The sequence below is a fragment of the Hippocampus bargibanti genome, linkage group LG09 (genome assembly GCF_051943395.1).
Source record: "Hippocampus bargibanti isolate YZ-2025 linkage group LG09, ASM5194339v1, whole genome shotgun sequence".
NCBI classification, from domain to species: Eukaryota; Metazoa; Chordata; class Actinopteri; order Syngnathiformes; family Syngnathidae; genus Hippocampus; species Hippocampus bargibanti.
This window is the reverse complement of record NC_142742.1, coordinates 22336089-22348556: the sequence shown is the minus strand read 5'-3', so window position 1 is coordinate 22348556 and position 12468 is coordinate 22336089. Positions and strand designations below refer to the sequence as shown.

At 45.8% G+C, this 12468-nt stretch overlaps 1 protein-coding gene and 1 pseudogene across 3 annotated transcripts; one reads left to right on the top strand and one right to left on the bottom strand.

The window, feature by feature from the left end:
* Window positions 1-6489: 6489 nt before the first annotated feature.
* Window positions 6490-7327, top strand: LOC148893975 (general transcription factor II-I repeat domain-containing protein 2A pseudogene; annotated as a pseudogene).
* dnal1 (dynein, axonemal, light chain 1) lies at window positions 7282-12194 on the bottom strand. Of its 3 annotated transcripts, XM_089004276.1 has the most exons (9): window positions 12124-12194; window positions 11826-11864; window positions 11582-11691; window positions 11387-11442; window positions 11172-11227; window positions 10926-11052; window positions 10676-10816; window positions 7484-7572; window positions 7282-7413 (listed from the first exon to the last, which is right to left on the bottom strand). In XM_089004276.1, exons 1-8 carry the CDS (start codon window positions 12127-12129, stop codon window positions 7511-7513), a joined length of 597 nt encoding a protein of 198 aa, XP_088860402.1. In that variant the 5' UTR covers window positions 12130-12194; the 3' UTR covers window positions 7282-7413; window positions 7484-7510. The 3 variants fall into 3 exon arrangements, with proteins under 3 accessions (XP_088860402.1, XP_088860401.1, XP_088860403.1); XM_089004275.1 differs by having other exon boundaries at window positions 7382-7572; XM_089004277.1 differs by lacking the exons at window positions 7282-7413; window positions 7484-7572 and adding an exon at window positions 8247-9089 and having other exon boundaries at window positions 12124-12192.
* Window positions 12195-12468: the final 274 nt, after the last annotated feature.

The following is a 12468-nucleotide window of genomic DNA, read 5'->3' as shown; positions in this document are numbered from 1 at the left end:
TAATTTATTTATTTTACTCACCTTGTCATCCCTTACCAGTTGATGTGTCTTGATTTTGTCTTCTGTCATTCTCACACCCTTTCCAGTTCACTCATCAATCTGTCAAAAACTAGTCTCTTGTTCCCTAAGCCATACCTATCCTCAACATTTGTCACTTTCTTTTTCCTGCTTGTCATCTCAATCACATATTTCAGCATGTTCCTGCTGCATCAAACGTGTCAACTTCCTATTTCACTTTCTCTATGCCTTGACCATGCCGTGACTCTCGGTCACTTTTCCATCCATCCATCCATCTTCTGCCGCTTATCCGGGGTCGGGTCGCGGGGGCAGCAGCTTCAGTAGGGAAGCCTAGACTTCCCTCTCCCCAGCCACTTCTTCCAGCTCGTCCTGGCGGATCCCGAGGCGTTCCCATGCCAGCTGGGAGACATAGTCTCTCCAGCGTGTTCTGGGTCGTCCCCGAGGTCTCCTGCCAGTGGGGCATGCCCGGAACACCTCGCGAGGGAGACGTCCCGGGGGCATCCTAATCAGATGCCCGAGCCACCTCATCTGGCTCCTCTCGATGTGGAGGAGAAGCGGCTCGACTTTGAGCCCCTCCCGGATGACCGAGCTTCTCACCTTATCTCTAAGGGAGAGCCCGGACACCCGACGGAGAAAGCTCATTTCGGCCGCTTGCATCCGGGATCTCGTTCTTTCGGACACAACCCATAGCTCGTGACCATAGATGAGGGTTGGGACGTAGATCGACCGGTAGATTGAGAGCTTTGCTTTTTGGCTCAGCTCCTTCTTCACCACGACAGATCGGTACAAAGTCCGCATCACGGCAGACGCCGCACCGATCCGCCTGTCGACCTCTCGATCCCTTTCACCCTCACTCGTGAACAAGACACCCAGATACTTAAACTCCTCCACTTGAGGCAAAATCTCCTCCCCAACCCGGAGAGGGCACTCCACCCTTTTCCGACTGAGAACCATTGTCTCAGATTTGGAGGTGCTGATTCTCATCCCAGCCGCTTCACATTCGGCTGCGAAACGCTCCAGCGAGAGTTGGAGAGCTCCACTTGAAGGCCCCAACAGTACAACATCATCTGCAAAAAGCAGAGATGCTATACTGAGGCTACCAAAACGGAAACCTTCAACGCTTCGGCTGCGCCTAGAAATTCTGTCCATAAAGGTTATGAACAGAATCGGTGACAAAGGGCAGCCTTGGCGGAGCCCAACCCTCACTGGAAACGATTCCGACTTACTGCCGGCAATGCGAACCAGAGTCTGACATCGGTCATATAGGGACCGAACGGCCCGTATCAGCCGCTCCTGTACCCCATACTCCCGAAGTACCCTCCACAGAACTCCACGAGGGACACGGTCAAACGCTTTCTCCAAGTCCACAAAACACATGTAGAGTGGTTGGGCGAATTCCCGTGCGCCCTCGAGGACCCTGCTAAGGGTGTAGAGCTGGTCCACTGTTCCGCGGCTGGGACGAAAACCACACTGTTCCTCCTCAATCTGAGGCTCGACTTTCCGACGGACCCGCCCCTCTAGGACCCCTGAATAGACCTTTCCAGGGAGGCTGAGGAGTGTGATCCCTCTGTAGTTGGAACACACCCTCCGGTCCCCCTTTTTAAAAGGGGGACCACCACCGGTCTGCCAATCCAGAGGCACTCTCCCCGATGACCATGCAATGTTGCAGAGGCGTGTCAGCCAGGACAGCCCCACAACATCCAGAGCCTTTAGGAACTCCGGTCGGATCTCATCCACCCCCGGGGCCTTGCCACCGAGGAGCTTTTTAACCACCTCGGTTACTTCAGTCACAAGGATCGGAGGGCCCACCTCGGAGTCCCCAGACACTGCTTCCTCCAAGGAAGGCGTGTTGGTGGAGTTGAGGAGGTCTTCGAAGTACTCTGTCCACCGGTTCACGACGTCTCGAGTCGAAGTCAGCAGCGCCCCACCCTCACTGTACACAGTGTTAGTGGTGCACTGCTTTCCCCTCCTGAGACGCCGGATGGTGGACCAGAATTTCCTCGAAGCGGTCCGGAAGTCGGCTTCCATGGCCTCACCGAACTCTTCCCATGCCCGTGTTTTTGCCTCGGCGACCACAGAGGCTGCATTCCGCTTGGCTAGTCGATACGTCTCAGCTGTCTCAGGAGTCCCACAGGCTATATAAGCCCGGTAGGACTCCTTCTTCAGCTTTACGGCATCCCTTACTACTGGTGTCCACCAGCGAGTACGGGGATTGCCTCCACGACAGGCACCAACCACCTTACGGCCGCAACTCTGATTTGCCGCCTCAGCAAGGGAGGTACGGAACATGGTCCATTCGGACTCAATGTCCCCCACCTCCCCCGGGACATGTGTATAGTTCTGCAGGAGGTGGGAGTTGAAACTCCTTCTGACAGGGGATTCTGCCAGACGTTCCCAACAAACCCTCACAACACGTTTGGGTCTTCCAGGTCGGACTGGCATCTTCCCCCACCAACGGAGCCTACTCACCACCAGGTGGTGATCAGTTGACAGCTCCGCCCCTCTCTTCACTCGAGTGTCCAAAACATGAGGCCGCAAATCCGATGATACAACTATAAAGTCAATCATCGAACTGCGACCAAGGGTGTCCTGGTGCCACGTGCACATATGGATACCCTTATGTTTGAATAAAGTGTTTGTTATAGACAATCCGTGTTGAGCACAGAAGTCTAATAACAAGACACCACTCCTGTTCTGATCGGGGGGGCCATTCCTCCCAATCACGCCCTTCCAGGTCCCACTGTCATTGCCCACATGAGCATTGAAATCGCCCAGCAGAACAAGGGAGTCCCCAGGGGGAGCGCTCTCCAGCACACCCCCTAAGGTCTCCAAAAAGGATGGGTACACTGAACTGCTGTTTGGTGCATATGCACAGACAACAGTCAGAACCCGTCCCCCCACCTGAAGGCGGAGGGAAGCAACCCTTTCGTCTACTGGGGTGAATCCCAATGTACAGGCGGCGAGTCGGGGGGCAATAAGTATGCCGACACCTGCTCTACGCCTCTCACCGTGGGCAACTCCAGAGTGGAAGAGAGTCCAACCCCTCTCGAGAGGGCTGGTACCGGAACTATGTCTAGTCGGAACTTTTCAACCTCGTGCACCAGCTCAGGCTCCTTCCCAGTAAGAGAGATGACATTCCACGTCCCCAGAGCTAGCTTCTGCAGTCGGGGGTCGGACCGCCAGGGTCCCCGCCTTTGGCTGCTGCCCAGCTCACATTGCACCCGACCCCTCTGGCCCCTCCCATGGGTGGTGAGCCCTTGAGAAGGGGGACCCACGTTTCCTCTTCGGGCTGAGCCCGACCGGGCCCCATGGGTGTAGGCCCGGCCACCAGGCGCTCTCCATCGAGCCCCATCTCCAGGCCTGGCTCCAGAGAGAGGCCCCGGTGACCCGCGTCCGGGCAAGGGAAAACTAGATCCATTTGTCTTTCTCATCATACGGGGTCTTCTGAGTCGTACTTTGTCTGGTCCCTCACCCAGGACCTGTTTGCCATGGGTGACCCTACCAGGGGCATGAAGCCCCAGACAACCTAGCTCCTAGGATCATTGGGACACACAAACCCCTCCACCACGGTAAGGTGACGACTCATGGAGGGGCCACTTTTCCAATTTCAACTTTTGCATTTCAACATACCTGTACCTGCTTTCTGACTTTCAATCTCCACATGCTCTTTTAACTTCGACTTAACTAACAATTTTCCTCCAATAAACGTGACTATGAGACATTTGAGACGCTTTGGCGTTTCTGTCATACTGTCTTAATGTCTGAAGTGTGTCTACCAGCTTCTTTGTAACTATTCGTCAATACGTCTGTGTAAGCTCTCAGTCGTACAGGAGTGGTCCATCGATGAGGAGGTTTCTTCAGCCATCATCTGTACTTTTTGAAGGTGTCGGACGTTTCGCCTCCTATCCAAGAGGCTTCGTCAGCAAACTAAAGTCTGACTGGTCGTATCGGCCCTATTTATATATACCTATTTATATATCTGGACATGGCGGCGCCGGACACAGCTATGATAGGTCCCTACTCTCAGGTTGGGGGGAGCAGAGGACCACTCCCTGTGGCCCCACTGATTGTTCCTACATTCCTGACTAACGACTGGCCTATTTGCCCCACTCCCACCGGTATCACCTCGTCAGCATTACGAATGTTGCCTAACCTGTTTTGCTCAATTGCTTAATTGAAACTCACCCCACCAGATCGGTTTAATGAAGGATTTTGTGATACCGGGAGTGGGAGTGGGGCAAATAGGCCAGTCGTTAGTCAGGAATGTAGGAACAATCAGTGGGGCCACAGGGAGCTGTCCTCTGCTCCCCCCAACCTGAGAGTAGGGACCTATCATAGCTGTGTCCGGCGCCGCCATGTCCGGTCATTAGGGATATATAAATAGGGCTGATACGACCAGTCAGACTTTAGTTCGTTGACGAAGCCTCTTGGATAGGAGGCGAAACATCCGACATCTTCAAAAAGTACAGATGACGGCTGAAGAAACCTTCTCATCGATATTCGTCAATACGTTACTCCCGCTACGGTGAAGCAATAGTTCACTCAAACTGAACTATTTTGCACACTTATTACACAAAACATAAACTTTTAAGGATAGATCAGTCGGACCCAACACTCCTTTTTGATTTACAGTGTTCAATGGCAGAATTTTGATTGTAACGGGTATTCTGCTTACCTTTTTGTTTGCGGGATCCCTTAGAGGAGCGATAAATCCAAGTGATGGTCCTGAAATTTCCCTGCCATCCACAGTTTTAACAAGTATTAAACCGCATTTGTGTGCACTTGAAGGTCTGTACCCTCACCGCTTTTTTTTTTATTTTATTTTTTTTACTTGAGCAACGCTCCCTTGCAGCGTTGACCAGCTGTAACTTGCGCCCCATCGACAAACGACACATGTTGATCCCTCTCAACACGTCTGGGGTTAAAGAGTTTGACGCCACAGGGTCACCAAAAATTGTTAGGTTAAAATACTACAGGCTAATATTAGCATTTTATGGTTATCTTTAAAATTGTAAAGATTATGAACGGAATTAAATATTTACCTTATTGCGCAACGTCGTAACCTAACGATTGGCATGTTCGTTGTGAGAGATCACCAAAGAAGCCGGCAAGTTACTCACAGATAATTTATTCCTAACAATTTGATCTGATACAGAATTCTGGGTCTCAGCTCCTTGACACAGAAAATATTTGTGTGCCCCAAATCAGTAAGAAAGACGAAAGACAAAGACTTCGACTGAGCAGCCCAGATTTAAAGGTGTGCTACATGCATATTCAAATTTGGCTCAATGAAATCAGCTTTTGATTGGATCCCTCTCCTCTGATGTCATCATCCTTTTGGTGGGATGTTGTGGAGACTTCTCGAGTTGCTCCTGCCAGGTCAGCGTTTGGTCAGGTCGTAACCTTTCACCTCCTTTGTGCAGCATTGGCCAAGTCGTAACTTTTCTACTTCCTTGGGTGATTGAGGAACAGCTGACCCCTTGACCCCCTAGTCACTAGGTGCTGGGCAAATTACGGCCCGCGGGCCACATCCGGCCCTTTGTACGTCCCTGTCCGGCCCGCGTGAGGCCAATCAAAAACGCCATAAATTAAACAAAAAAATTATGTAACTTCTATTTTGAAAAGCGTTAGGTCATTACGTATGCACGACGTAGACTCTACGTCTTACGTGTATACACGGAAGTGAGTGAAGCCGATTCTGTTCGCCAGGTTACCCTCAAGGCTCAAGATGTCGGCACACCCCAAGAAAAGAAAAGTTGATAATGAATGCCGTATTTTCAACAAGACATGGACTGCCAAATATTTCTTTACAGAAATTAAAGGTAAAGCAGTGTGCTTAGTTTGTGGTACACAGGTTGCTGTGTTTAAGGAATATGATTTGAATCGCCACTACACGACCAAGCATGAAGATAAATACAGAAATCTGTCTGGTGAAGATTGTGCAACATCCTTGCTGGGTTTGTAGTTTTGCAAGCAATGCATCAGAAATTGCTTGCAAAACTACAAACCCAACAAGGATGTTTCACTAAACTTCACACTCCCAGAGATGCAGCCGTCAGGACAAATTATGTCATTTCTCACAAAATCGCCAGAAAAAGTAGGGCATTTTCCGACGGAGAGTTTATTAAGGAATGTTTATTGGACTCTGCTGCACTGATGTGCCCAGAGAAAAAGGGCGCGTTTGAGAACGTTTCACTCTCCCGACGCACTGTAACGAGGCGGATTGAGGACATCGCGGGAAATTTAGAGCTTCAGCTGAAGAACAAGGCGGCCGACTTTGACTTTTTTTCTCTTGCTTTGGATGAGAGCTGCGATGTACGTGACACCGCCCAGCTGCTCTTCTTACGTGGGATAACCGCAGACTTTCAAATCACGGAGGAGTTGGCAGCCATGCAGTCAATAAAAGGGACAACCCCTGGTAATGACTTGTTCAGAGAGGTAAATGCATGTATGGCCATGTTAGGACTGTAATGGGACAAGCTTGCATGTGTGACAACAGATGGTTGTCCAAATCTAACCGGGAAACATGTTGGACTTTTAAAGAGAATGCAGGATAAAGTGACAGAAATGAACCCTGATCAGAAATTTACATTTTTGCATTGTATCATACACCAGGAAGTGTTGTGTAAGACAGTGTTAAAAATGAAACATGTCGTTGATGCTGTCACTAAAATAGTTAATTTCATCAGAGCGAGAGCTTTAAATCACAGTTTGTTGCTTTGTTGGAGGAAAATGAGGCTGAACATGGTGATATAAGCTATCACTGCACTGTTAGGTGGCTCAGCCTTGGCAAGGTTCTGAAAAGTGTCTGGGACCTGAGAGACCAGATTCAGGAGTTCTGTATTCAGAAAGGTCATGACGTCCCAGAACTTTCAGATAACGACTGGTTGACAGACCTCAGATTCGCTGTGGATATGACTGCACTAATGAACGAACTAAATGTCAAAATGCAGAGCAAGGGCCTTTTTGTGCATGAGATGTACAGTGCAGTGAAGGCTTTCATGAGAAAACTGCAGCTTCTCTCAAGCCAACAAGCCAAATGAAGGTCAACATTCTGACCCACTTGCCAACACTTAAGGAAGCCAAAAGATCAGGTGATCACCTCCAAAAGTACTCAACCACGTTGGAAGCATTGCATGCAGAGTTTTCAAGGCGATTTCAAGATTTCAAAACTCTTGATAGTGAAATGCACATGCTTTCTTCTCCCTTCAACTGCAGTGTGGATGATGCACCAAGTGAAGTTCAGATGGAACTCATTGATCTGCAGTCTGACACACTTCTGGCAGATCACTTCAAGTGAGTCTCACTGCTGGACTTTTACTCCGCCCTCAAAGAGGAGAATTTTCCACACCTGAGGAGGCATGCTCAGAGGATCTTAGTCCTCTTTGGATCTACCTGTGAACAGACATTCTCAGTTATGAAGTTCAACAAATCCAAACACAGATCCTCTATGACTGATGACCACCTCTCAGCTGTCCTTCGGATAGCCACTTCAGACATTCCGCCAGATTTCAATGCCCTTGTTCAAGCCCAGAACAGACTGGATTATTCTCACTGAAGAGGTAACATGAGGTGGAAAACATTACAAGTTATTGTTTGTGGAGATTAACAAGTTAAAAATAAATTGCACTGGTTCAATAATTGTTTTTCTTATTTAACCAATGCACCACAATTTCACATAACCTAATATAAATATTTACAGAGTGCTTTATTCTTCTGATTATCAGTACCAGCTATTCAAAATATTTAATTTGAGAATTTACAATGAAAGAAAGTTGGTGGCCCTCTGACACAATTCAGGTTTCTCATGCGGCCCCGGATAAAAATTAATTGCCCACCCCTGCCCTAGTGCCTGCATAAACAGAACTCCGACAGACATTTCACATCTGCTCCTTCACCCATCCACTGAAAACAAAGCACCATTTATACTGATTAACTCACTATTTTAATGTTCATCCTACAATGTTTAAAATGACTAACTAAATGTATTTATTTCCTTCACTTCTAATCAGAATCAGAATTTCGCCGTCAACACGGATCAACACGATGTTTTCAAACCAAAGTACCCAAAAGGCATTGTGTCGCTTTCTCGGTCAGGAGTGTTCCAGACGTGACGCCACGGCTGGAATCGTCACCAACCCGAAAACAAGGCTTCCTGAATATTCAGCGCGAGTCTTAAAACGTAAAATATAGCTATATGCGGTGGAATCTTTGTAAAATACGCTCAGTAGAAGTCATTTGAAGTGATTTTACAAATTATGGACACAACATGTCCGCAGGCGTCGGTTGTCCTTTGAATATACCTTATATTAACCGTATATTTTTATTTTAGCTAGTGTTACACAAGGGGTATTAAATCGGAAAAGTATAGCATTATCAAACCTTACAGGAAGCTTTTCTAGAATCCAGTTTCCAAACCATTTTTCCTTAAAATCATGTCACTTCATACCACCACTCAAAATTGTCACAATAGGTATATATACTGAAATAAAGGTGAGCCTGTCTTACTTCAATCCCAAAGTTGACTTGTTCAGTGTGACATTTTAGTCTGGTCAATTATTCACAAATTGAATATTAGTGGCAAGAAGCTATGAATGGAATAGGGTGGATGCACATGTTTATTTTTCTTTCTTCCATCTAAGCATGAATATTTCATTGTTCTTCCCGTCAATATAGGTTGCTGGCATAGATGGATAGACAAAGATATACAGTTACCATAGTTATATATCATCATTATCAGATACATTTTGTGAAATTGCATAACTTTTGCAGAAACGTCGTGATCTCAAAAGGCACACTAGGTTCGAGACACTTAGTTTTCCGAGCCATTACAAAATTGTCAACCATCAAAAGCTGTGCTGAATTTTATTGCTGAACACCCAACAGGATTTTTCTTGTGGAATGTATTACTTTGTTGCCGGTCGTAACAGGAGCTCAAGACCAAAGGCAGGTTTGTCTTATAAGATTTTCCCCAAAACATTTAAAACAGTTGAATTTCAAAGAGAACTTTTGTAGTTTCGCAGCCCTTCAGTCATCATCTTCATCTGCATCTTGTTTAATGACAGGAATCCCTGGAGACAATAGGAAAAAAATTCTATTCCTTGTACAAAGCAGGCATAGATCAATTGTTATTCTGTGCCTTGTGGCTGAAACTATGTAATTGTGCTGGAATCAATGGATTTAAAGGGAGAAAGCTTCCTTCGGAGGGTTTCTATACTCCCTGTAAAACATGAGGGCTTTTAGTTAGCAACGAGAACTGCCTTCTGAAAGAATGGTGTACAGTATTTGTTTGAGAACATTCTCTAAAACGATAAATATGTTTAGTTGGAGACAAAATTCTCCAAGTGGTGTCATTTAAAGGACAACCGCCCCCGGACAAGTTGTTTCCATAATTTGTAAAATCACTTCAAATGACTTCTACTGAGCGTATTTTACAAAGATTCCACAGCATATAGCTATATTTTACGTTTTAAGACTCGCACTGAATATTCAGGAAGTCTTGTTTTCGAGCTGATGACGATGCCTGATGTGACGTCACGTCTGAAACGCCCCTGACTGTGAAAGCGACACACAATGCATTTTGGGCACTTTGTTTGGTCTGAAAACTTTGTGTTTGTCATGAGCCAGTTGACAGCTGGGCGGGGCCTCCGCTCCCGCCGCTCGCCAGCTGCTGTCAATTTCCTCCTCATTGACTGTGGACATTTAAACCCGACGCTGGCACTCACCCAGCGTCGGAAGATACTTCACCTTGTGCCATGCCAGTACTTGGAACTTGTAGCCAGTACATAATTTGCTTCGCCCGAGGAATGATTTTAGCCACGAACGCGTTTGTTGATTGCACCGCGTCGTAGGTTATTTTGCACCCCCGTGTGCCACTTTATTTTTCTTGGTTAGTGTGGTTGGGTGGATTGCCGCCACTCACCCACTAACATTGTCAGTTTGTCATTCTTGGTTTTGTCTCACGAGCTTTTTACCGGGTCCGCATATCTTCGGACCCGCGCTTTATGTTAATAAATCCATTGCTGGTACCCACGCCTCTGTCCTGCTTAGCGATCCACCGCCAATACCACACGTTCCTGCTCGCCAGCTGCCACTGTCGCCGCCGGAACGTGACAGTGTTGATGGCGAAATTAGAAGGAAAACACATAAATAATGCGATGGTGAATCGTCGTGTGTTGGACCAAGACTACTATTTGATACCAGTTGAGACAAATTCACAGCAGAAATATCAGCCCATTTCCAATGGAGCTTGGGTGCCATCTTGTGCATTTTCTGGGACGCTACATTGGAGTCCTGACGGCTCGAATTGAGGACTTGCATCGATTGCAAAGATTTATGTTTTCCTCTTCAGAACTATTTGAATCATATTCATAACTGGATGAGTAACAAGAAAGCTTCTCCGAATGTGAAGCCATTGTTTTGATTCTAGAGCAAGGCAAGGCGTCCTGGTAAAGGGGGCACAATTTCTGAGGTCATTTTGAAGTAGTTTTGGGACATTTTAAGTCATTTTTATTGGTGTTTTGCATTTGACTAAAAATATCAGCCTGCATGTTTTGGGTATTTTAGATGCTATAAAACGTTTTTCTGATGTCAGTTGGGAAACAAAAAATCTGTGTTGGTTGTCCTGTAAATATATACTTGTGTTGAAATACTTTACCATCCAGTTTTGTCAGTCGGGGTAACCTCTTACTAGCCTCTTCCATCCATGTTCCATCAGGTGAGTGTTTCTCTTCAAGAGGATTTCCCACAAACACCAGATCGACAAGGCATGGGAGATCTGCCAGTTTAGAAAACTCTCCTGCAAACCAACATGAAAAAAATGGCATCATGCCGTGTAGAAAATGCTGACCAGCGTCATAAGTTTGCAAGTTAGTTCTGTATTGGAGAATATTAGAAGCGTTGCTCACCCCAGTCTTTGACGAGGTTGTTGGACATATACAGAACTCGAAGTTTTTTCATCAAATGTACACCCTTCATTTTCTCTATCAGGTTATAAGAGATCCACAACTCTTCTAATGTATCGCCCACTGCATCCTACAGGACACAGGAAACAATACGCGCTTTTCATGTTTTTGCACATCAACCAGGTCGAAAATGTTGCAAGTGAAACAAATCATCAAAATATTTACAAAATTGAATGTATATGTGCTCACCAGCCCAGTAAAGGCCTTGATATTATTTCTACCCAAAGACAAAATTTTCAAATTTTCTAGAAAAACAGAGAGGAACAAATCAATCATAATAATCATACATTTCATTTATAAGCGCCTTTCAAAACTCTCAAGGACACTTTACAGTCATAATGTTAACTCTCAGTGTATGTTTTTTTGTGTGTCACTACACCTGTTTTATGGAATAAAGTGCTTACTGAGCTCTCCTAGATTGGTTATTTTGTCAATGCAATTTGTGGACAGACACAGCTTTCTGTGAATGATACAGCAGCAGGGAAAGAAAAAAGGCCAACACACACCCGGGTGGATGGACACACAGACAGACAGAGAGATACATTAGACATACACATTCAAGGCAATTTAATTCAAAATGGTTCATGCTCATGACTCACTCGCAGTTAGGGATTTTACCAAGGGTTGAATCCAACTTTTCAATCGGAGGAATTTGACCATAGAGCTTAACAACCGTGGCCTCACTGCTCTTCTCTCCGGTCTTCTCCTCCTGAACACAAAGAAACACAAATTGAACACAAATAAATAAATACATTTTCGGGCCACGTTTTACCAACTTCGACACACATAGACGAATTTAGAGTAATTGAATTTTAAAAAAAATCTTGTCTTTATGCCACAAACCCATTTGGCCAGGGCTTCTTTTATTGTTGTTGCTTTCCCCTGGAAACAAGACCAAAAGCAAAAGAGATGAACGAAAATTGTCATTTCCAATATAGTATATGTATGTGGTTTATTTTCTGGTTCGAAAGAACACAAACTCTCTCGTCCTTTATCCGAACATAAAGTGACGCTGTTGTCATTTTATATTGCGTTTGGACAAATAATAATATTGTTAAATGGCGCCCTACCAAACAGATACAGACAGAAACTGTCATAAATGCGAAATAGAATAATACAAAGTAGGTTACGAACAACTTACCACCATCTTCGATTCGCTCCTCCAGTTGCTATGATACAATAAACAAACAAACTTGCACGCGCGGTACAGTCGATACAAGTTTAAAGGACAACCGACACCATTTTTTTTTGTTTCCTAACTGACATCAGAAAAAACGTTTTATAGCGTCTAAAATACCCAAAACACGCAGGCTGATACTTTTACTCAAATGCAAAACACCAATAAAAATGACTTAAAGTGTCTAAAAACTATTTCAAAATGACCTCAGAAAGTTTCAGTTTCAGAAGGTCCCGCCCCCTTTTTCGTGACGCCAGTACGTCTTGCATTGCTCTCGAACAGCAATCGAAAAACTACGGCCCGCGGGCC